The sequence below is a fragment of the Lolium rigidum genome, chromosome 6 (genome assembly GCF_022539505.1).
Source record: "Lolium rigidum isolate FL_2022 chromosome 6, APGP_CSIRO_Lrig_0.1, whole genome shotgun sequence".
Lineage (NCBI taxonomy): Eukaryota > Viridiplantae > Streptophyta > Magnoliopsida > Poales > Poaceae > Lolium > Lolium rigidum.
This window is the reverse complement of record NC_061513.1, coordinates 236,856,196-236,878,937: the sequence shown is the minus strand read 5'-3', so window position 1 is coordinate 236,878,937 and position 22,742 is coordinate 236,856,196. Positions and strand designations below refer to the sequence as shown.

The following is a 22,742-nucleotide window of genomic DNA, read 5'->3' as shown; positions in this document are numbered from 1 at the left end:
CCTAGTGCAGCGCACTTAAGGCCGGCATAAACTTTCACCCCCATGGGAGGGACCCTTCATTGTGAGCAAAGCTCTCCACAATGATGCCTATTACCTGATTGATGCACATGAATGGAAAAAAGGAAAGGCGGACATGTCCGGAGAGGAGACCAAGCGTCCGTGGAACGTAGCCCTGTTGCGTCCCTTCTACTCTTGAAGTTGTGGTGTAAGAAGTTCTTTTTTGTACCTTATTTGCTATGAATAAAAGATGTCGGGGCCTCAAATGAATCTCGGGGACTACTCCTACTGAAGTTGCATGTAACATGTTTATTTTTTCAGTTTACCCGTTGCTTGCTAAACATTTTTTCTTTCCGGTTTAGTAATGTGCTAAACCTACCGGAGTCTTCGACTCTGCTGCTGTCCGCAACCCGGCTTCATGGCAAGCAAGATAAACCGGTAGGAATTAGGCACATGAACTGCAAAAAGAGAGAGTGGGAACGAACAATTCGGAAAAATTTAACTAACCCCGGTTGTACCGGTTTTTTGTGAAAATTTCGACTTATTTCTAAATTCAATAAAGTGCTTGCTTGGTAAAAGAACTTTGTGCTCATACGCCAAAAACGCTCAGAGAAGGTAGGCAGAGCCAAAGCAAAAGAGCCAAGTGTGCATCGAATTGGATGCAGAAACAATTTCGGAATCTTTGCAGTGCAAGATAAAAGCAACATAGAGAGCAAAATGCTAAGGCAATAGACAAACATAAATTAATAAGCTACCGGTATAACATACCGGCATAGATTGTTGTAGCACAAGGCAAAAGAACGCTAAGTTTTATATTACACCATAAACCCCGGCATACCGGGGTAGAATTTGATGAGCATTGTTTTGAGATAAGCAGGACAGGCAAACACATTGTAAGAGGCACTCAAGCAGAAGGAGCTTCGGGAGGAATGACACCGGCCTCTGGAGCTTCCGGAGGCGCATCACCAGCTCCAGCATCTTCATCTTCCTCCTCCTCTCCTTCTTCTTTGTCGCTGAGATAGTCTTTGACGTCCGGAGGAGGGGGGATGAAGGTGCGGACCGCGACATACTCTGCGATCCGGTAGGCTCGATCCTGCCGCTTCGCGGTGAGGACCGGATCCAGATCGGTTGGAGCGTTCTCGCGCACGCCAATGAGGGCGTCCAGGTCCAAGTCCGGGTACCAGGAACAGGCAACACGTAGCGCCGCATCCGCTCCGGCACGAGCCGTTGAGCATTGCCACTCGCGGATTCGCCGGCCGGCACCTTTCAAGCACTCAGAGGTAAGAGTCAAGCTGGTCGGCACCTCCTGCTCAGGCCACAACACCTTGAAGAGGTGGATCGCCACTTCGGGGATGTCGGAGAGGTTCCGGTCCACAGCGCGCATGTGGGAGACCCGCGCATTCAGCGTGACCAAGTGGTCATAGGGGTCCCAGGGCGCATCCAAGTTTTGGTACGCTTGCGCGACCCGGCGCTCTGCTACCTTCTTCTGCGCGAATGCCTGCGAATCCGGAAAGAGCCCTACAAGACAAAGGAAAAAAGATAAGGACATGCTACCGGAAGATGTAAGCTTATAAGCAGAATCCGGAAAAGAAAGAAGAAAAACTTACGGAAGGCAAGCTGGTCGGTTTGCATGACCAGAAGGTCATACTCCTTCTGCTCTCCCTCCAAGCGAGCGGCCTGCTCCTCGGCTGCTTTCCGCGCCTTGGCTCCCTCCTCTAGCTCCGCCCGCAGCACCACTGTGGAGTTGTTGGCATCCTCCAGGGCCTCGTTCAGCTTGGCTTTAGCGGTGGCTTGGGTGGCCTTCATCGCCTCGTTGTGCTTGAGCCCGAGCTGGATCAGCTGGTCCTTCAGCCCCTTGGAGTAGGTCTCCTGGGCGTCCAGAGCCTCGCGGTGCTGCCGGATGAGCTGCTCTTTTTCATCTAGAATCCGGAAAGAAGGTGTTAACAAAATTGCAGCTAGTAAAATGAAAAAGAAACAAGTCAACCGGAAAAGAAGGAGCGGTACCTTGGAGTGCAGCGAGCTGAGCCTTGAGGGCTTCAATGGAAGCTTCCGGGATACCTGTTAAGCAGAAAGTTATAAGTACTAAGAAATAAGACCTTCCGGTAAGAAGATGCCGGAGGCACAGAAGCTTACCTTGGCACTTATTGTGCGCTTCAGCAAGGTCCTGGTGCTCCCAAAGAAGCTCCTCAAAGAGGTGCTTCCGGGCGTCGGCAGTGCTCTGTTCAAGAAAAGATGTTAGAAAAAAGAAGCCGTTTTCTCTGTGTTCAGACCTAAGTTTCGCGCTAAGAGCTATGTTCTTAACCCGAAACTCGGGGACTGGCTATGCCGGTTTTTCGAGTCTTTACCTAAGCTTCGCGCTAAGAGCTACGCTCTCAACACGAAGCTCGGGGACTGGCTATGCCGGTTTTTCGAGGAGTTTTTTACCTAAGTTTCGCGCTACGAGCTATGCTCTCAACACGAAACTCGGGGACTGGGAAGATAGACAAGATCCGGAAAAAAGAGAAACCGGCATAAATTGAAAAATCGAAAAAAGTTTGGTGAGACTTACCATCATGTTGTTGGTGGCATCGTACCACGCGCTGTCCAGCTCCTTCACTGCGCGCCGCAGCCGCATGAAATGCTCCTCCGAGCACCGAGGGCCAGCGGGGTCAGGCGCCGGAAGCCGGTCCTTTCCCAGGCCGCGTGTAGCTGCGGACACATCCGCAGCATTCCACTTCTCAGCGTAGGGGAGCAGATGCCCCAGCTCGCGGCCTTCGCGCTTAAACTCAGTTATCCGGCCAAGCAGGCCGGTGGCCTTCTCACCGGCTACAACAGCAGCGCGGGCGGCATGCAGCACCAAGGACTGCGGGCTGGCGGATGAAGTGCCGGAAGCCGTGGCCTTCCCCTTGGTGATCTTCAAGGTTTCTGGCGGCGGCGTTGGCGTGGCCCCGGTTGGCTCGGCGCTGGGAGCTTCCGGCGGTGGCGCAGGCGTAGTCTTGGGAGGCGATGATGCGCCCTGCCCCACGGTAGAGCTTGCTGGCGCGGAAGAGTCCGACGCGGCTTTGGAGGGGGAAGACTCCTTGGTCTTCTTCTTCTTTCTTTTTGGGACGGGAGGAACCAGAGGTTCCGCCCGCCCGGCAGCTTCTTCATCGGCGCCGATGTCGCTGGCGCCGGCATCTTGTTTCTCTGGAGGGGAGATGAGTTCCTCCTCCGCGCGGTGATCAGGAGGTGTAGGGGCCGCGCGCCCCGAACTTGGAGTGCCTCCCAGAGGGGAGGCAGAGGTGTTGCTGGCACCAGACGGTGCCGGGCTTGGGTGAGGAGGAGTTGAGGCCCTTGTGGGTCCTTCAGCGCTCTTGGAGAGCTTGAGCGCAGGGCTGAACAAGAGAAAAAGGAAGGATTGGAAAAGCAACCGGAAAAGAAGTTGGTAAAAACAAAACAAGCAGATAAACGAAAGCTTACCCAGAAGAGACCGGCATGGTCTTTCCCTTGTAGCGCCTCTTGCCTGCTACCTTCCCCGCAAAGACTTCCGTCCGGAAGCGTTTGGCGGGAGGAGCTTGGCTCGAGCCGGCATCAGGTGCGGGAGCCTTGTTCTTCTGGCCCTGGGGAGCAAGCTTCTCCAGGAACTCGCGGCCGGCCTCGGCCCGCAGGGGAGCAACGTGCTCGTGAACCTACGGTTGGGTGCTGGCTAAGGGAGCATCTACAGAGGAGGAATAACAGTAAAGTATGAGAGACCAGAAAAGAGAGCTACCTCAAGCACAGTGAGATCGTCGGTGGAACCGGGAGCTTCAGATGAGGAGTTACCAGGGCGCGAGGTGTGCGTCCGGCCCATCTTCAGATCAGTCCAATGGATGTAGGGATCTGGGTCCACCGCGTCCAGAGGGCGCTTCCGGCAAGGGCCTCGCCGATCCGCTTCGATGCGGGGGAAGCGGTCTTTGGCCTGAAACAAATGAAAAGTCAGTTAGCCACAATGTAAAAGTTACCGGTACAACAACCCGGGTTGCACAATCTCTTACTTCCTTAGTTGGAGGGTTGGTGGAGCTAAGAGGCAAGAAGCCCCACTCCCAGTCATCCGGCATGGCCGTCTGGCAGATCTGCCTAGCCTTGAGGACTATGTCCTCCTTGCTTAAAGGGAGGCCGGTGATCTTGGTAGGATCGCCGGGACCGTACATCTCGCTCATCTTATGAGCCCGGCGCTTAAGAGGAAGCACCCGGCGTGAAATGAAGGTGCGGATGATGTCGTCGGAGCAGATGTTTGTCTCCTTCATTAGCTTCTCCATGAAGCGTACTACCCGGTTCGTTTCGATGTGATTCGTCCCAGGATTGAAGCTCCAGTTGACCTTTCTGGGCGGCGCCGGGTTAAAGGCCGGCAGATTGATGAGATCTGCGGCGCCGTCGTTCTTCACATAGAAGAAGGTCCCTTTCCATAACCGGCATGACTCGAGACCAGAAAATTTAAAAAAGGGGCTCCCTTGGCGGGAGCCGATGATGCAAGACCCGCATTGTACGGGGGGTTTGGGTTTAGGAATTTCCTTGCCTTGAACGGAGTTAATCCGAAGAGCGAAGAAGCGGGTAAAAGTCTCACGAGTGGGACGGATGCCGATGTAGGCCTCCATGAAGGTGGCATAACAAGAAAGGTAGAAAACGGCGTTGCCGGGAAGGTGGTGAGGCTGGAGTTGGTAAAAATCCAGAAAGCTGCGGAAGAAGTCGGAAGCAGGAAGGCCGAAGCCGCGCTCGAAGTGAGCAAGAAAGACGACGAACTCACCGGGTTCGAGTACCGGTTCGATCTCGTCGCCGGGAAGCCGGCAGGATACTCCTTCCGGTATCCTTCTAGACCGGTAGATCCAGTCTATCTTGTGTTGCGTGACGTCGGAGCCTTTCCAGGCTCCGCGTGTGATGTTGGATAGATCTACTCCGGGGGCTTGGTTAGAGCTGCCGACCTCTTGGTCTTTGCCGGTCTCGGCTTCCATCCGGGCAAGATCTGCGGTTAGCCCGTCGGAAGCTTCGCTACTAGAGGAGGACACGGAAAGAGACTCGTCGCTAGACATATGAATCTACCCGGAAAAACAGACTTCCCAAGATCTACCCTTGCGCGAAGATCTACGAGTAAGAGAAAAAGCAAAAGAAAAGAGGAAGTAAATATTCTACCGGCCCAAGATCTGAAAAGCAAAGAAGAGAGGGGTGAACGCGAATCGAGCCTAACCTGAGGCGGCGGAGATGCTGAGGGAGAAGGTCGCCGGTGGAACGGTGAGCTCGCAGTTGCCGAGGAAGTCCGGCGACGAAGAAGCGGAGAAGAGGTCGACGGAGCACGAACGGTGCGGCCGCAACGGACGCACTGCGAGGAATCTCCGCACAGCGAAGCTTGGCGAGGTTCGGCGGAGCAGCGGTGGATGTTCGCCGGGCGGCGAACGGAAGCGGCGAGGGCGCGAGAGGGCGAAGAGCTCTGTGCGCGCGAGGGAGTTGAGAATGCGAAGAAAGGAGGAAGAAGGAGCGGTTTCCCCTTATATAGGAAGAGGAGATAGTGGGCTGGAAACCGCTGGGCCGCGGCGGTTCGCTTCGTGGGCCGCCACGTGGCGCGAGGATACACGCGCGGAAAACAGAAAGCCACAGGGAAGCCACACGGATCCGGAACGGCAGCCAGGATCCAGTGTGCCGCAGTTAATACGGGTGCGGAAGCCGAAGGGAAGTGACCCCTGACACCGGCGCGTCAGGTACAGTGCGCATGTCACTGACAGGCACTGTACCCGAGAAATTCTCGACTTCGCCGAGGATAGATTTAATGTCTAAGATACCGGAGAATGAGATACCGGAAAATACCTTGCAAAGAGAGAGGAGGACGTAAGTCCGGCAAAGATGCCGGAAAAGATTGACTGACCACCGGAAAGATTAAACCGGTACCTTAAGATATGAGAAACTGGCATGGTCTGTTGGATAGAATCCACCAGACTATACCAGCTTCGGGGACTAATGTTGGGGGGATGACCCCCGGCATGCCAAAGGCATGCCAAACCGGATGGTTTGAGCCATCAAGATACCGGTTTAATGTTTATACCGGAGCACAAAGATAAGTGTATGGCTAAGTAGAGCTAAGCCGGTATCCCCAAGAGGGGTATACCGGAACCGGGTAAAGAAGACATCGGGCTACCGATAAGAAGAGCATGTCGGCAAGACTGGTCAAAGATTCTCTTTGAAGCTAGAGGACAAAGATGAGCTAAGCAAAGTAGCTTTAAACGAAGCCCTGGCGCCAAAGAGGAAGATGACGCTGAAAGAAGCCGGAGGATGTCAGCCTCCCTGATTAAAGAAGATCCCGGCGTCATCTATGATTAAAGTAACTTTGTAAAGTAGTTTGTCTAGTCAAAGATGCCATTAGGGTTTCTTGCCCTGTAAGCCACCCTCTCCCCTATATAAGGAGAGGGGGCACTACCCTTTGCGGGACGATGAACCTTGTATCCAAAAACCTGTATCTTGTTGAGATCAATGAAGAGAAAGATCTAGAGTAGAGTTATTCCTTGTGTGTTTCTTCTTGTATCGCTGCCTTTGGAGAGTTCTTGAGGAAAGCATCCGGAAGTTCATCCCATCTGATCACAAACCCTCCCCCGAATCCTCTAGCGTCCATTCGGCCCCAACTTAAGCCATCCCATGGCATCTGCTCGTTCACCACGACGACATTCATCAAGAGAAACAACATGAGCACTTGGGCCTGACCTAGAGGGCCTAGAGGCCCAAAAGAGGGAAGGTGGCGTCTTTTCGCCACCAATCTCCGATTCGCTTGATTCTTTCGCGAACCGACTTATTTTAACCTAAAAACTCTATATGTATGACCCCCTGAGGGTTCTCCGAAGGGAGCGTCGCAAAAACATAGAAACACGAAAACAGAGATTGCGCCTGCGACGATTGGAGGGGGAATTCCGTCGGAGCCGCAGCCGAAGGGATCTCCACCTTCTCGAACGTCTTCCTCATCAACACCATGATCAAAAGGGAGTAGTCCACCTCTGGACTACGAGTTTGTGTCAATATCTTGATCTATTTTTCTCTTGTTCTTCATAGATCTTAGTACCATATGAGCTGTCCAACATGATTATGGTCATATATGTAATCCCTATGTGGTGGATCTTTATTCTATGATATTGAGATATGCGATTTGAATCTATTTTATGTAAGATGTATTGATAGATGCATATTATGTACCCCATTCTGAAGCATTGGTTCTAATCCAACTTGTATGCAAAAACATGTGTGTGGAGATGTGTGCGTTAGATGGAGTAGCATGTTTTGGTGATTGGATAGTGAGAACAAATTCATGATCTATTATGGTTGTGCCTTTTTTGCTGCTTCACTAGTGACAAAGTGAATGCATATGCTATGTTTGTCACATGAAAAAAGTGATGATCTTATTTGTTCAAGGTAGTATATTTGATATTCAAACATCATGTCAAAATACTTATGACTATGCTTTGTTAATTCTTAATACAAGATTGCATGGAGTTTACCTTTCTTGTAAAGTATAAGAGAGATGTGTTGCATCATCTCTATGTTAGGACATGATGCCCATATAAATGCATATCTTACACATATTGAAGTTCTATTATTATTATTATCTTATTGATGGATAGCTATTATCCACCGTAACTTTAAGGAGAGACTAGACAAGTGGACCCATAAACCCCGGTCTAATTTTAATCCTATAAGAAAGACATTTTCATCACATTTATCTTACTCTCTATTTGCAGCACTATTTTAATCCTAAAATACAAAAATATTTAGTTCTCTTAATTACACACTAAACTAAAAAACAATCATCATTTTACTGTTTTTACTAAGTTACTTAACTTGTGTTACTACTTTTATTTACTATTAGCCTATTACTAATACAAAACCTTGTGCTTGACAACCACACGGTAGAGTTAGAGACACAAGACTTTATTTTACTTTGCATGATTGCTAAAACGAGAGAAAGGGAGACACCTCTTTCCCAATTCCTCGAGATTTTGATATAACCCCAAGTCACCCTTGTGGGGGAAAATACTCTGGTGACACAACGCTTTGCCCTTGGAATCACAACATCGTCAACGGGACATCTAAGGAAAACATGCATCTTTTATATATGCATGGGGTGTATGCAGCAGGGTCGGCCCACCATAATTTTTTAAAATGTTTTTATTTAGTCATTTATGCAAATTTTTAGCATATACAGTATAAACAATTCAATAAAAGAAAATTAGTAAGATATGCTGATTGCATTATGATTTATGCTATACATACGTATGCTAATTCGTCTATCGCTGCTGATTCTCATTCGAGTATCGAACCGTTGATTGCATTATGATTTATGCTAGCGATGAGTCGATTTTTTCCAACTTGTAAAACTCATCATGCATCAATCTCGATAGGTAGTACTTGAATTGGTTCGTGGTTTAAGCATAAATTACAACATGTGGTGTAACTAAGATTATATGTGAAGAACTAAAAAAAAATCTTTGCGTAGGAGTGAGGTAGACGGACCGGTTCCACTATGCCCGCCCAGAGCTAATTTGGTGGCGTTTCCGACGTGGCCAAGTTTAAGTGGATGTGCAGTCCGCCAGGTCAACATGTGACGTCACAGTCAGCGGCCACGAACCCTCCTCCGTCTTCACGGGCGGGCGGCCGGACATCTTCTACTCCACCGTCCTCTTCCGACGTCCCCGTGCCGGCACATTCCAGCATCTCCGGCAGGCGCCTACTCCCCCGCTCCAGCATCTCCGGCAGGCGCCTACTCCCCCGCTCCAGCACCCCTCGCTCCGATTCGCACCTGATCCATCCGAGCAGCTAGATCTCGCGGAGGTTTCTTTGGTGGAAGAGGGGGGAAAACCATTTCGCTTGCGAGCTGTGGCCATGGCGGCGGGCTCGTCGTGGTGGGCGGGGCGGATGGCGGCGGCGTTCGGGGCGCCGTTCCTCTGGATCGTCTGCCTCATCTACTTCATCCAGGTATCTACTTCTGTCCCGGAACCCTGACGCTCCTCGTGTCTTGATCGAGCCCATATCCGAAACACGCGCAGTTGGTTAGATAGATCTCCCCCACACATGCGCCTGTGTAGGATCATTTCGCGATTTATATTTTCAGGATTTTTGTGCGTCTGCACAAGGTGGGCATGCTTGAGTATATATTCTCAACATTTTTTCCCTTGCAAACTGACCGGTAGACCCAAAAGTGGGAGAAGGCGAGTTAAATGTGTTCTGGTTTCTGAATCAAGATAGGGGTGCTTCTGGCAGTGAGTGAAGTGGCAGCTCACAGATTTATGTTATTGGAACTGTGAAGGGCGTGCCGCCAGAGTAGCTTTGACACTGACGTGTAGTCTGTATATGCTGCCAAATTGTCACTGTCTGCTTAGAGACACTCAAGTGTGCTAACCAAATTCTGTTAGGATTGATAAATCAGTCTCCCCCCCATGGAAATGCGAAACTATGTAGTGTCGACAAGTTCTGCCTCGGATGGGGATGCCTTTTTTTTTAGAGAGAAGATGGGGATGCCTTAAAACTACTTGATGTGATAATTGCACAGGATAGTGAACATTGGTGGTATGTCAAATAACCTTAAGGTGTCGTGTAGGGGGTAGAAGGTCCAAGTTTGTTCATTCATATTGTTTGCTCTTGTTGCATTTGCATGCTTTGGTGATACGTCAAACCTTAGCATGGTCAGCTAGTTACAAATTCATTGCCTGAATAAAAAATTTCAAGACAACTAAAGAGGCACTCCTTTAAATCTGTATTTCTGTTCTCAAAAGCTTCGCAAATCTGAAAATTTTAACATTTAAACTGTTCTAATATATATTCTTCTATGTTGTAGGGTTTCAGATCTTTCGTCTGGACAGCTGTCTCATATCAAATGAAGGACATGATGAAGCTGTCACCCTCGGCATCACAGTTTTTGATGTCTGTTGCATTCTTCCCTTGGAGCATAAAGCCGATATATGGGTAATGCTACCTTTTGTTTGATGCTTTGCTGTGAGGTGAAACCTGCCCACAGTTTAACCTAGATTGATGCAATATTATTATTCTTTTGTCCTTGGCCTTTTATTTCAGGATACAATATAAAACTAGTGTATATTTTTCAAACATCGTTAGTGTTACACATCAATTTGGAATTGTACCGTCTCACATATAACTTTAGGTTTTGTTTGATATGTCTGTCCACCACAACACAAGCCATTACTGGAACATTGCCGTTTTAAGTTCCAGTGTTCCTTTTGTTTTGTTAGAGCATTTTCTCTTTATTTTGGGTAAAGTTGGTTTCATTATGTGATATATGTTTATCTCAAAAGGAGATATAGATAAACGATTTTTGCATTCTCTAATTAATTGCAGATTCCTATGAATGAGAACTTACGACTTATAATCTGAGCATAGTCTATTATAGTATGTATGTCAAGTACTCCCTCCGTCCCAAGAAACTTGCCTGAGATTTGTCTAAATTTGGATGTATCTACATACTAGATATTGTCTAGATACATTAAAATTTTGACAAATCTAAGACAACTTTCGTGGGACGGGGGGAGTAGTTTTAATAGAAAATTGATTAAAAAGTACAGTTCATTTGTAGAAATAGGCACATGACAGTAACATGGAAATATTAAAGGGAACAAATCACAGAAAGTATTTCCCACATCTGTTGGGCCAATAGCTCTGTTGCTGGCATTAAGGCATTTTTTCTAGTTAGGAAATAATATTGTGTTGGCAAGTCTAGGATTAATGGATTCCAGTCCATGAGGAGTTCGCATTGTGTTAGAAAATGTCAGCATCCATTACATAAATGCCATGTATATATGTTTCCGGAAGAAATAGCCAATCTTTCCCTCCTAAATAATCTCTCGCCCAACCTATGTCTACTCAAGACCCTATTACATAATTGCTGACTGTAAAACATCCATATATTTCTGGAGTACGATATATTTCTATTCGACAAAATCATGGTTTTATTTTACTTACCTGTATATAAATTCTGCTTGCAGGATTGTGTCAGACTGTATTCCGATTAAGCAGAGAAAGCGTGTACCATATTTGATAATTTCTAGTGGCCTTTCTCTATTTCCATGGCTTGTCATTGGGATGTCGGAGCATTTCAGGAGCTCAAGCAATTTCTTTACACTAATGTTGGTTGTACAGAACTTGGGATCTGCCATGGCAGATGTTGTTATAGATGCAATGATTGCAGAGGCAGTTCGATCAGCAGGGTGAGTATTTTGGTACATCTTCTCTCACTTTGTAGCAAAACTCTAATAAAATGCTTTAAAACCCAAATAATTCTCTTTTCAGGTCAGAATTCGCTGGTGATCTCCAGTCGTTATCTTGGTCATCAATGGCTGTAGGGGGGATATTTGGGAGCTTATTGGGAGGATATGCATTGTCTAATCTCCCTCTATATACCATATATATTATTTTCTCTGCTCTCCCATTGTTCCAACTAGTTTCATGTATTTTCGTCGAGGAATCTCCTAAAGGATTTGAGAACACGGTAGATAACGCTGCACATGATAATGCTAATGATCAGAATATTGATAGTGCTTTTGTCGGAGAAGGCTCAAGTGAACCACTTAAATATGTGGGCACTAGGAGGCGAAAGGGTGCTCATAAAAAGAGGAAAAGGAGATCATTGTCTAAACGATCTGAAGCTCTTGAGAAGCATGATAAATCAATTAATGCAAGGCCCTACCTGTCTCTGAAATCAGCCTTCTTCAGTTTATGCACAGCTTTTAAGCAGCCAGCCATTTTGCGGTAATTAACCCTGCAATTCTTCCATTTTCTCTGATGTTTACGCTTGGCACCAAATTTTCTAACTGGCAACTTCCTTTTTCTTCAGACCTATGGCATGGTTTTTCATTTCGAATGCAGCAATTCCAAATATCTCATCAGTCATGTTCTATTATCAAACGGAGGTTCTACATTTGGAGGCATCCTTTCTAGGGACTGCACGGGTGATCGGGTGGTTCAGTCTAATGCTTGGCACATATATCTACAACCGCTACTTAAAGCATAAGAAGCTCAGGAATATTCTTATGTAAGTCATCTCAAGCTGTTTCTCTTGTCCAAATGTTTACATAATGTCTAGATAACTTGCCACAGTTTGTTTGAAGGATGTTAAAATGCTACGTATATATGCTTAATGTACTAACTGAAATTTCTTATAAACTTTGTTTAAGTTGACTGTCCATAGTTTATGTGTTCGAGGGTAAATTTTTTAACACCTTTTTCTCTTTTGCTTTGTCTGTTGTTGATATGTCCAACTTAAAGTTTATCTGTATTTCCGTTTCGACGAGTTTCACAGTGGGTGTGGAATTTTCTCAAATTTGGTTCAAATGGTTGTACTTGGCATGTTGGTATAAGCCGTTATTGATCAGTTTTTGGTCAGTGCTCTGCCCAAGTTAACTGTTTTGGTGAACGCATGCTGTATAACTTGTGTTGTTAAAAGCTGATGTAATTCTTGGGGAATAATTCACAATAATTCAAATATGTTCACTTATTTGAAGTCCTTATATAATTTTATGTTCTACTTTCAATAGTTGATGTTCTCTTTTTACAGGTTTGCACATGTTGGCCTTGCCATAATTACTGTACTAGACATTTTACTGGTGTCAGGATTACATATCCAGTATGGAATTGCAGACAAATACATGGTGCTGTGGGGTTCTGCTTTGGCCGATGCAATCAACCAATTCAAGTACATGCTCTAGCTACCATTTCTTCTAAACTCTTATGAACTAGGTTGCAAACCATAAACTTGGTGATCTGCTTGACATGCAGATCGAAAAATCAATTTGAGTTGCTGCCCAGAGTTACTGATCCTGCACTGACTAATCCTGTATTTAGAACTCTTCATACAGCTAATCAAGTGATACTCACGAACACCTCTTGAACTCATGGTTCAGTGTGACCTGTCATTACTTGCTTTCGAGCACTCTATCATCTTTCTCCCAAATGAGAAAATTCTTCACTTTACCCAGTATGATATAACCCATTATTGACAGTAGGATCAGATTGTTTTCTTAATTAAAATTGCACAAGAACAATAGAAAAATGAGTAAAGTGTTCAATTTATCCAGTATGATTGCATTATCATCGTACTCATGTCTAATGATCAGACACCTTACCTACACATCTACTCAATAGTATTTTCTTGTGATTAGTGCCACCAATTTATTCTTGTGCATGTAAAAATTTCTGTTTCTAACTACAGTATTTTCATTTGTCAGGATGATGCCTTTCCTAATCCTCTCAGGGCAGCTTTGCCCACCTGGAATCGAGGGCACACTGTTCGCACTATTCATGTCCATTAACAACCTCAGTTCGACATTAGGTTCATTCCTGGGTGCCGCATTGACGTCAGCTTTGAACATCTCGTCGGTACAGTTTGATAATTTGGCGCTCGGCTTGGCTGTTCAGCTGATTGGCACTTTGTTACCGATCGGATTTTTGTTTCTGATCCCAAGGGAAGTTACAGGGCTAACATCATAGGAACAGGGAGACAGACATGATCATTCTTTTTTCTGGAATGATCTGTACTCCTAGTCGTACTCACACATGCATATATAGAGAGCAAATTGAAGGTAGCAGGAAGATAGTTCAGTTTTGTTGAAAGATGTATACAGCCATATACTAAAATGAGAGGAAGAGTCCAATAGATAGGCATTACAAAGCGTTGAGCAATGACAAAGTATTGCAACCTGTGTAAGAAGTGTACTTGCAAGAACATGTGCAACAGGGAATTGTTTTTGGTTATGATTAAGCTTTTGATATACTCAATATACAGGATATCTGTAATTCTGTATCAATATATGTTGTTGGTTACTCGTGTAATGGTGGCATAGGGAATAGAAATAAAAGTAAAATGGCTATAAGGAAAGAAAGGAAGGTAAAATGGCATAGGTCAGGCTGCACAATCAGAAACATGTTTCAGACGTTACACAAAAATACACATGAACACAGCGAACCAACTCTTAGTTTTGAACACTATGCCAAACTGAAACTTTGCTAGGTTAAATTGAATCATTTTCATTGCTTGTGCACTATGAAATCCTACAACACATAAAGAAATTCAGAATACAACCACCAAACAAGCATTCTTTACATGCCCCATTTTCCTAACTTGTTACAAGGAATGTAACCCTAACCTAAACCTGTTGGGGGGCTCTCTGAACTTTGCGAACCCTCTCCTGGTATTCTTTCCTGAGCAATACTGAGGCTTGAGAGAAGCTAACTCTGAACTCTGACTGGTCAGCTATGGCAGACTTGTATGCCCTGCTTGGCATGGAAATCCCTAACGACTTTGCTTCAGATTCACAGCCACCTCTTCGCCTTTGCTGCTGAATTCATCGGAGGTGGTGTTTTGGCTCTTTTGTCATTTGAACCTGCCCATGAAAGTGGAAAATATTTCAGTAAATGAAGATCGCCACAGAAAGTATCAACTACATGCAACACCATGATCTAAAGATTTTTTTTTTTTGAAAAATAAAATTCAAGCATCAACTAGGAGCTCCCTGGGATAATCTAGACTCACAAAGCAGCGGCAAGAATCTATTATGTGGTCTTAGATTGTATATGTACCAAATTAGAAGCACTAATCAATGGGAAATATAATGCAAGCAGTTAAGAAATGGTTATAGTAGTTTTGGCCTGGGGAGCAAAGGTTTCATTAAGAAAAGAATGAGGAATTCACATTGATGTTGTTTAGACCGTCGAACCCAGGAGAATGGCAGTGGCTTGTATTGGCTGGAAGCACAAGCAATGCTTTGGCTATTTTGTACCCCTTCCATCAAGTGACATGACATTAGGAACAAGTTAAGTGACTAATCCTCTGCACGAGGCATCCTGTTACATATTGACTATGTGAACATAAGAGCAAAACAGACTTTTGTTTATCCAGGTACTCACTCGAATCCGACTTCCCTCCTAGAGACGATCTGCGTGATGGCGGGGGGAGACCTGTTGAAGACTGTCTTCTCCTTAACCTTGCGTCAGTAGCAATTGGTGATGGGCCATCATAGTTTGTATTAGTATTGATTTTGGCAGGAGTTGCTTGCGTTGAATGTGGAATATTCCTGCAATTTTATATCAACACCAGAGAAGGCTTAGTAGTCCATATACAGAATTACTATCTAAGTATTATCATCTGCAAATGCATGCTAAAATTTAAAATGCATCCCATGGCATACCTTCTTTCAGAGCCGTGAATCAATTTCCCTATGCTGCTCTGGATGGACCTTCTTAAATGTGACCCTTTCTTCGTCACATTGGTTGCGGTTGTTTTATCCAATTTAGCCTCAGAAGACTCATCCGTCTGACTCACTTGGACACCCATGTACCTTGATCTGCATGGTGTTCTCTGGGGAGTATCCAAACCTGACTGCTTGTATTGATTATAAGCATCAGGGGGTAGTTGATAAAAGGTAACCACATCATCTGTTGGGACAAACTTCTCAGTCTCCTGTCTGACCGGCTGTTCAGATAATTTTGGAGACACCTTTTATCACGATGAGGAATAAGGAAAATATCAATTGCTACAACATCAAACAATACAAAGTTATCCAGAGCAAGATTTACCTGTACTACGGATCTGTGGTGCTTTGTGTGACTGAAGCCATCAATACTGCATTCCTTGTCATTAGTTGTCATGTGATCTCTGTTGAACTTCATAACTGAAATAGGTGGTTTTGGTGCCGTTCCTGGTATGCTACCTTTGCCACTACTAGCGTTCTCTAGGCTTAACCTACGTGGCCTTGGTGGGGTACGCTCCGGGAGTTTCTTTGTCCGTTCACTCGTTACTGTATTTTCTTTCAGCTTAAGTGAAGATTTTTCCAAGTCTTTGGTTGCCAATGCCTTTTTGAGAGTGTCCACCTGGAAGTAGGTTGAACATTATACAGTTATCTTCTGTTTGTAAAGCAAATGAAATACATGGTAGTTGGCCCAAATGAACAATAAAAAAAAGAATTGTACATTAACAACACAAGAGAGATGCAAAGTTCTGTAGGGACAAGTCTTGCATTCTTCAGTCTGGTGTTCCACTCAATGCTAAAGTGATTTATTGTAGTACAACTGAAAAAGATGGTCACAACCTATTGTTGATTGTAGCAAACTAGCAATAGTGTTTCAAGAAATGCTGTTGGTGGTAACAGGGAAATTTACCTGCTCTTTCAGCTCTCTTATATCATTGCTTTCTTTGTTAGCGTGAGCAGTTCCAAGTTCAACAGTAGAAACCCTTTGAGCAAATTTCAGTGTGCTAAGAGTTTCTACATAAGATTCTCCCTCTGGACTTATGTGGGCTAACATTAATGTCTTTGCATTTCCCCCTATCATCAACAAGGAAAAAACAATATCAGAAGATGTTACAGTTGCATATGTAGCCTTAGTTCATAACAAGGTCCAATGGAGATTCCTTTATTCTCCAACAAAAACATTTGCTTTATTATTAAGTGTACTGCATGAACTTATGCTATGATGCTAACCATGTGCAAGATACTTATGGATAAGATATGTGAAATCAAGAGTGACCGATCAATTGGCTGATCAGTAGTATTAGTCTCCCATAGCTAGACAAGTGGATGAGGTGAACATGTTTACAGCCATATACCTAATGAACTCTGTAGCAATTGGGTAAGTTTGCTATTTCTGTAAGGAATGTGAGAATTCTTGTGTGCTAAGGCAGTGATGACATCTCCTAGGCAAGAAAGTGATTTGTTAATATGCTGAGCCTCCTTCAGTCTGTCCCCTGTGGCTTCTGATCTGTCAACCCTCTCACTTCCTGCAAGATCTACCAAATGCAGACAACTACAGCTCACATTGCCTGATATGTCCTTCCCATTTACATGGACAGTCAAGATACTGCAAGAAAACATAGAAAATCAGTTGCAGCAAATACTGAAAGGACATCCAACAAAAATGAACACTGGGTAGATAATGCGGATGCATACCTATGAGATCTACTGCTTCTATTGTTCATTGCTGTTGGTCCAGAAGCACGGTGTTTATCCCCCAACAGCATCAAATTCATAACATCAGAAGGGGACTGAACTGGGCACATCTTTGCATCTGGGATGTTGAACAGACCAGTGGTTGAAGTCCTTATATCTAATGTGAATTATTGTCAGGAACCAACAACAGTTATGAAATCGGTTAACACTAGAACTAAAATAACAAGAATAGCAAATAAGGCATGAAAGGATATTTCATGCTTGAAGTATCTTCGCGTAGGAGATCACGAACTTGCTCATTGTATATTTCAACCATCTGCACCCGTATATCATACTTCATATCTTCCCTAGAAGTTGATATAGTGAAGAGATCGTTCAATGCCATGTTATTAACTCCAAGATCATTGGACGATAACCCACCAGACGGGCCACACTAATCACCAACATGCGCAGACAAAGAACAGTTGTACGTGATTAAGTATGGTCACATGCAAATAATGAGTTACTGTACAGCACACGATATGATTTTGCCCCATACCATTGTGTGAGTTTTGCCAGAACCTGTCTGGCCGTAGGCAAATATGCACACATTATAACCATCCATGACAGATCTAATTAATGACTGTGTCTCCATGTAAACCTCATCTGCAGGAATTGGAGCATGAAGATGTAACAATTGGAGGGAAAAAGACAGGTGCTTCCAAGTACAATATAGACCAATATTACCTTGGGTGGTAGTTGGCCCAAAAGTTTTGTTGAACTGGAAGATCTTACGTGTAGTTTGTGCCTTAGATGGATCACAAACCATTATTGAACCATCATTTCCAATATATTCAATTGAAGAAATAGACTCTGAGTTGAGTGGTCGTATCCGGCAGAAGACTCGGATATTTCCTATAAAGGAGCTCTTAGAAATCATTGAAATAGTTAACATCAATGGAAAAACTGAACTATACTGATACCTCGCATTTCTTGAAGCATGTTATACAAGTTTCTGTTTTCTTTCAAAGCTTTGTTATAACCATGAACAGCTTTGGAAATCCCTTCAATATTATGACCTGCAAAGTTTAAATTGCAGTGTTATACTTATACCACACAATTAAAGATTGAAAATAAATTTTACTTGGAATACTGAAAATGTATATTCTGGCCATGGTTTAGCACATATACCTAATTCAGTGATATCCTCACGAAATTGGCTCTGCAAAGACCTGAAATCAACTTTGACCTCATGAAACATTTTCTTGAGCTCCTGCAAAATAAGCCATGTCATTACCAAATATAAACTGAGTACTGAGAAAAGTACGGTTGAACGTACAATGAGATGAACATTTATTCACATAAGACCAGTACTGTATCTCAGGAACATATTTATTTCATTTTATTATAGAACTACGGAGCAATAGATAAAGGAGGCGTTGTCCCCTACACAGGGCAACAAAAAAAACCCACAAATGATGTTTACTATTAATCTCAAATATGATACAGCTAGCAGCATGAGATCTTACCAAAAGTTCAGATTCCTGTGCTTCTATGATGCACATTCTATTCTCAATCTGCGATTTTGAACACTGCAAGAAAAATTGCATAATGCATCACAATGATATACAACTTGAGTGCATGACTGTGGAGTATTTGAATGACTGAACATGCAAACTCTAACAAATGGTTCTGAGCATCATGGCATTAAAATAGATTCAAAACTTTAAATAATGCAAATGTTTAAGCGCTATCTTTTCACAAAATAATAAATCATAAGTATTAAATGTTCTTTTGAACTCTGCTACCATATATCACTAATAAGTGTTACTACTTAGTAGCATGTACAATATAGTGCTGCTTTCTCGAAAATGTTCTAAAAACAGAATGATCAAACTCAGCAAACAACAATTTTCTACAGCTGATTCTGTTAGCAATAACTACCATATTGATGATTTTTTGAAACGTGCTTTCATGAATTTTATTTATGAACTAATCAAGGACTTAATGTTGTTCAAGTAGCTCTTCAAACTGTATATGATAGACTGTAAACATTGTGATCAAGCTAATTTTGTTATAGAAGTCGGAATTTTCCTGCCAAGATGTCCACCTTTTCTAATACCTGGTTTGTGACTCATTAACTTGTAATATGCTCTAATATGTTTCAAGCAATTATCAAGCCTTGAAAAAATATTGAGCAATCTGAGACTGGGACTTGCACAATTACACAACAAGTGTCATGTTTTGTCCCTGAAGTATTGGGTGGAACAAATATCCTAATTTATGGATTCCTTAGAAGCTAAAGACTTATTCAAACGTTTCTTTATCATCTGACAACATCTACAAACAGATTAAGACTTTATTCTGGTATTACATTCTTCAGCACCAGCATATATTATGCATCCCAGATGTGATGTTGTGTGAAATGGGAAAAGTCTGAAGCTTTTTTACTATAACCATGGGGAAAACTGACAGAATGTCAAGCTTCGAGCATGTAACATCGGTAAATAACAAAACAGGTCATCTCCACGTGCACAATATAAAACTTTGTTAAAGCTATCGGAGTCGAGATCCTGGGGTATGGAAACCGCTGCATGTTTAAAGCGGTAGCTGCCAAACATGGCGGGACGGATATATAATGCTTAGTGTGATGTGCATGATGTGAGCAGCGACTAGTTTTAGGCTTGCAGAGCTTACTTTTTCATTCTATTAGCCTCGAGTCAATTCTCCCATGAGAAAAGAGTGAGTCAATTCCTCTAAATTCTGCTGATACATGGAAACGTGCATTGCAATGTTCAAACAGTACCTCGATATGCTGAGTTGATTCATTTTCAATTGCAGACCCTTCTGGAGAGAAGAGTTGAAGAAGTGGTTTGAACTGCATATAAGGTATTGATTTCAGCTGTAATTAGCATCACTTAAAACATCAAGAAGTGCAAAAAATGTTAAATATGAATTTGAAATAAGGTCATGATAAACATTGTGATCAAATATATAGACCAATTATGCCAGCCTTCAAGGCCATACATTTCATTGTACACAACACACAAGTCTCGTGACAGAAGCAAAACAAACTTAGTATAACCACAGTTCACAAGTTAGAACTGAGAAATATGAATGATCAAAGATCTCAATTTCTGCTTGTACCACATGGTACTTTCTAAATATTATGGTTCAGAGGCTCAGAGCAGTAGAAAAACAGCAACACACGTAATAGCAGAGGGACCACAGATGCATGAGGCTTCATAACCATTTGACACAGATCATTTTCAGGAAATATGTTCTTACACTTAATACGGAAACACACATCTGACAATAAGAACTGTGAATGTGTGCTAAGATCACACAGCGAAGTTTGTGAGGTAAACATCAACAATTTATATGGCATTTGAGAGGAATAAATCAACAGATAAGTCACCTGTTCTTTTTCCAGCTGATTTGATAAAATATTGCCAACTAGTGTAACTGGATCCTGCAAAACAAGTTAAGCCATGTCAGAAACTGATACATGGTACACTTAACAAAAAAAAACATGTTGACTATAAACCTTTCTGAGAACATCTTGGTCCAAATTTTCCTTGCAGCTTATCATGCAATCAAGAATAATCCTCTGAAGTTTTTCAATTGCCTCTGCAAACGCACAACACATGGATGGTTACACGCAAAAACAAAATACAGAGATAGTTCAATTACTAATTACGGCGACTATGTTTAACCAGGTTGCTGTAAAGTAGCTAATGCATGCCGCAGAACATAAACAACACAACTGATTGTGAAATCAACTAAAACAAGCACCTATATCCCGTGGGAGAATTGATTTGTCGGCCTTGAAAAACTAGACACGGAGTGTATAACACACAAAGAAAAGTGTACCACAAACCTTCCATGTTAGGAACCCCACTCTGAGAAGAGTGTCCCTCAGAATCAGGCACTGTCATGTCTAGACGCTTTTGGGGGGTTGAGGAACCCAAAGCAAGATTTTCAGACTGAACGTGAACTGCAGAACGCGGTACAAGAGGTGATTTCATGAACTTGAATGACCCATTGGCTCCACCGCATTGCTTACGCTCGTGGTAAGACTTGAGCGAATTGACACAATCGACAATCTTGCCCACTGATCCAGCATCAACGTTTTCCTGCACAAGCAAACCCAGTTAGCATATACAAAGACCGATAAGCATCTCTCCATCACCAAGACTAACAACATGTTGAGGATAGACAGGAGACCTTTTCCAAATCAGAAGCCTCGAAACACGGCAGCTTTAGCTCCTGAACAGCGACCAGGAAGTTGCGGATGTTCTCAAAGTACTGGAAAGCCGTCGACGGGTGGCTATCGCAGGGTGCGTACGCGACAACCTTCGGCACGGCGCCAGGCTGTATTTTGTTGATGGCCTTGCACAGCACAATGCCGTTCCTTAGAGCAGCGACGAATTCCTGCTCGGACGGACAAGGGGATATGCCGCAGGGCCCAACCATGCTGTCGAGCCAGGCTGCGGCCTGGTGCCGTCTCCATGCTTGCAGAAAGCAAAGCAAAAAAAAAGTAGAATCAGCCAGAGAAATTTACACGGACCTCGACTTGATGTATTTGCAAATTGTTGCACATTGGACAGGGAATTGACTTTATATGCAAGGAAACGCAGTAATCTAGCATCAAGAGCGTGTGTTTTGAACTATCCAACTGCACAAGCTGATTAAAGTTTTTTTAGTTGAGAAATTAAAGCATGTATCATCATCGAAACTAAACCTGCACTCTCTACTGTGTACGAATGTTCAGTGCTTGGAGCAAGATAGAGTGGCAGTTTCAGGAATAACCGAAGTACAATACAGTAAACACTATTTTTTTTTTTGAAGAATCTAGGTTCAAGTCACATCGAACCGTGTGGTAATCTGGACAGCACAGGCCAATATCCTCTAAGAAAATGCTACATCCAAGTATCGAACGGTTGGCTAAGAAGTAGGACACAGTTAGTTTCACCAATAGTAGCAGTAGAAGCAGTAAGCAAAGCAGGAGTTAATTTCAGCAAATCGCGCAGTAATTTACCACGGAAGCCGGGGACTCCCGTGATTTACGACCTCCCACGCGCGCGATTCTCGCGACCAGTCCGCCCAAAATTAGTACTAGTACTACCGCTAGAAACGTCCCCCCGATGACCAGCAGCTCGCCGCAGCGCAAACCCATCCAAACCCCAACCCAAACGAGGCTCGACAAATCAGGGCCACGGAATCACAACATAGTAGGGGGCGGGGTGAGTCCGTCAGGCAACGGGAGGAGCTAGCGCCCCCGATGGAGGTAGCGAGGGATCTGCGCTTACCAGCCTCCTCCGCCTTCCGCGACGCGAGGCGGCCGTCGCGGAACGACACCCTCCGCGGCTCCGCCATGCTCCCGGCGCGGGTCGTGCGCGCTCTGCCGGCGTCGCCGCCGCCGCGTGCGTGGGCTCTGGAAGCTTCGATTTGGGGAGGAGCGCGAGGAGGTGGAGAGAGAGAGCGGGTTTGAATTCGAAATGTGGGGTGCCACGAGCCCGAGGCCGTTAAATGCGTGTGTCTGTCTGTCCCGGATCTCGACACGCCGCCCCGAAGATCGGACGGACACGGAGCGCCCTGCTGACTGCTGCTGGCTCGAGGCCTGTGCGTGGGCGGCGCCGACGTGTCCCCTAGGTGTAAAAACATACGCGGCTTTGTGTAAAAACAGCCTAGCAATATACTGTAATTAAAAACACGCGTGAACAAGAGATTTGCCTAGGATCAAAATCTACTGAGGTTTAATGGCGCTTGATTCTGCTGGATCGTTCCAATGTACTAAGAGCATCCCCACTCGTTTGGGCTCCCCACGCCCAAATCCAGCGAAATTTAGCG

The 22,742-nt window shown here is 44.4% G+C and overlaps 2 protein-coding genes across 2 annotated transcripts; one reads left to right on the top strand and one right to left on the bottom strand.

The window, feature by feature from the left end:
* Window positions 1–8,829: 8,829 nt before the first annotated feature.
* LOC124661826 (probable folate-biopterin transporter 4) lies at window positions 8,830–13,775 on the top strand. The gene is made up of 7 exons (XM_047199708.1): window positions 8,830–8,937; window positions 9,797–9,924; window positions 10,959–11,180; window positions 11,263–11,721; window positions 11,807–12,004; window positions 12,527–12,664; window positions 13,197–13,775. The coding sequence occupies exons 1-7, from the start codon at window positions 8,845–8,847 to the stop codon at window positions 13,456–13,458; spliced, it is 1,500 nt and encodes a 499-aa protein (XP_047055664.1). The 5' UTR covers window positions 8,830–8,844; the 3' UTR covers window positions 13,459–13,775.
* Window positions 13,776–14,280: 505 nt separating this feature from the next.
* LOC124661825 (kinesin-like protein KIN-14A) lies at window positions 14,281–21,380 on the bottom strand. The gene is given in 18 exon segments (XM_047199707.1): window positions 14,281–14,354; window positions 14,624–14,749; window positions 14,875–15,041; window positions 15,156–15,463; window positions 15,544–15,837; window positions 16,126–16,289; window positions 16,571–16,821; window positions 16,911–17,118; window positions 17,472–17,555; window positions 17,637–17,804; window positions 17,873–17,979; window positions 18,044–18,162; window positions 18,419–18,481; window positions 19,696–19,767; window positions 20,308–20,361; window positions 20,437–20,519; window positions 20,770–21,025; window positions 21,117–21,380. Coding segments are annotated over 18 exon segments (2,847 nt in total). The 5' UTR covers window positions 21,366–21,380.
* Between the last annotated feature and the right edge of the window lie 1,362 nt (window positions 21,381–22,742).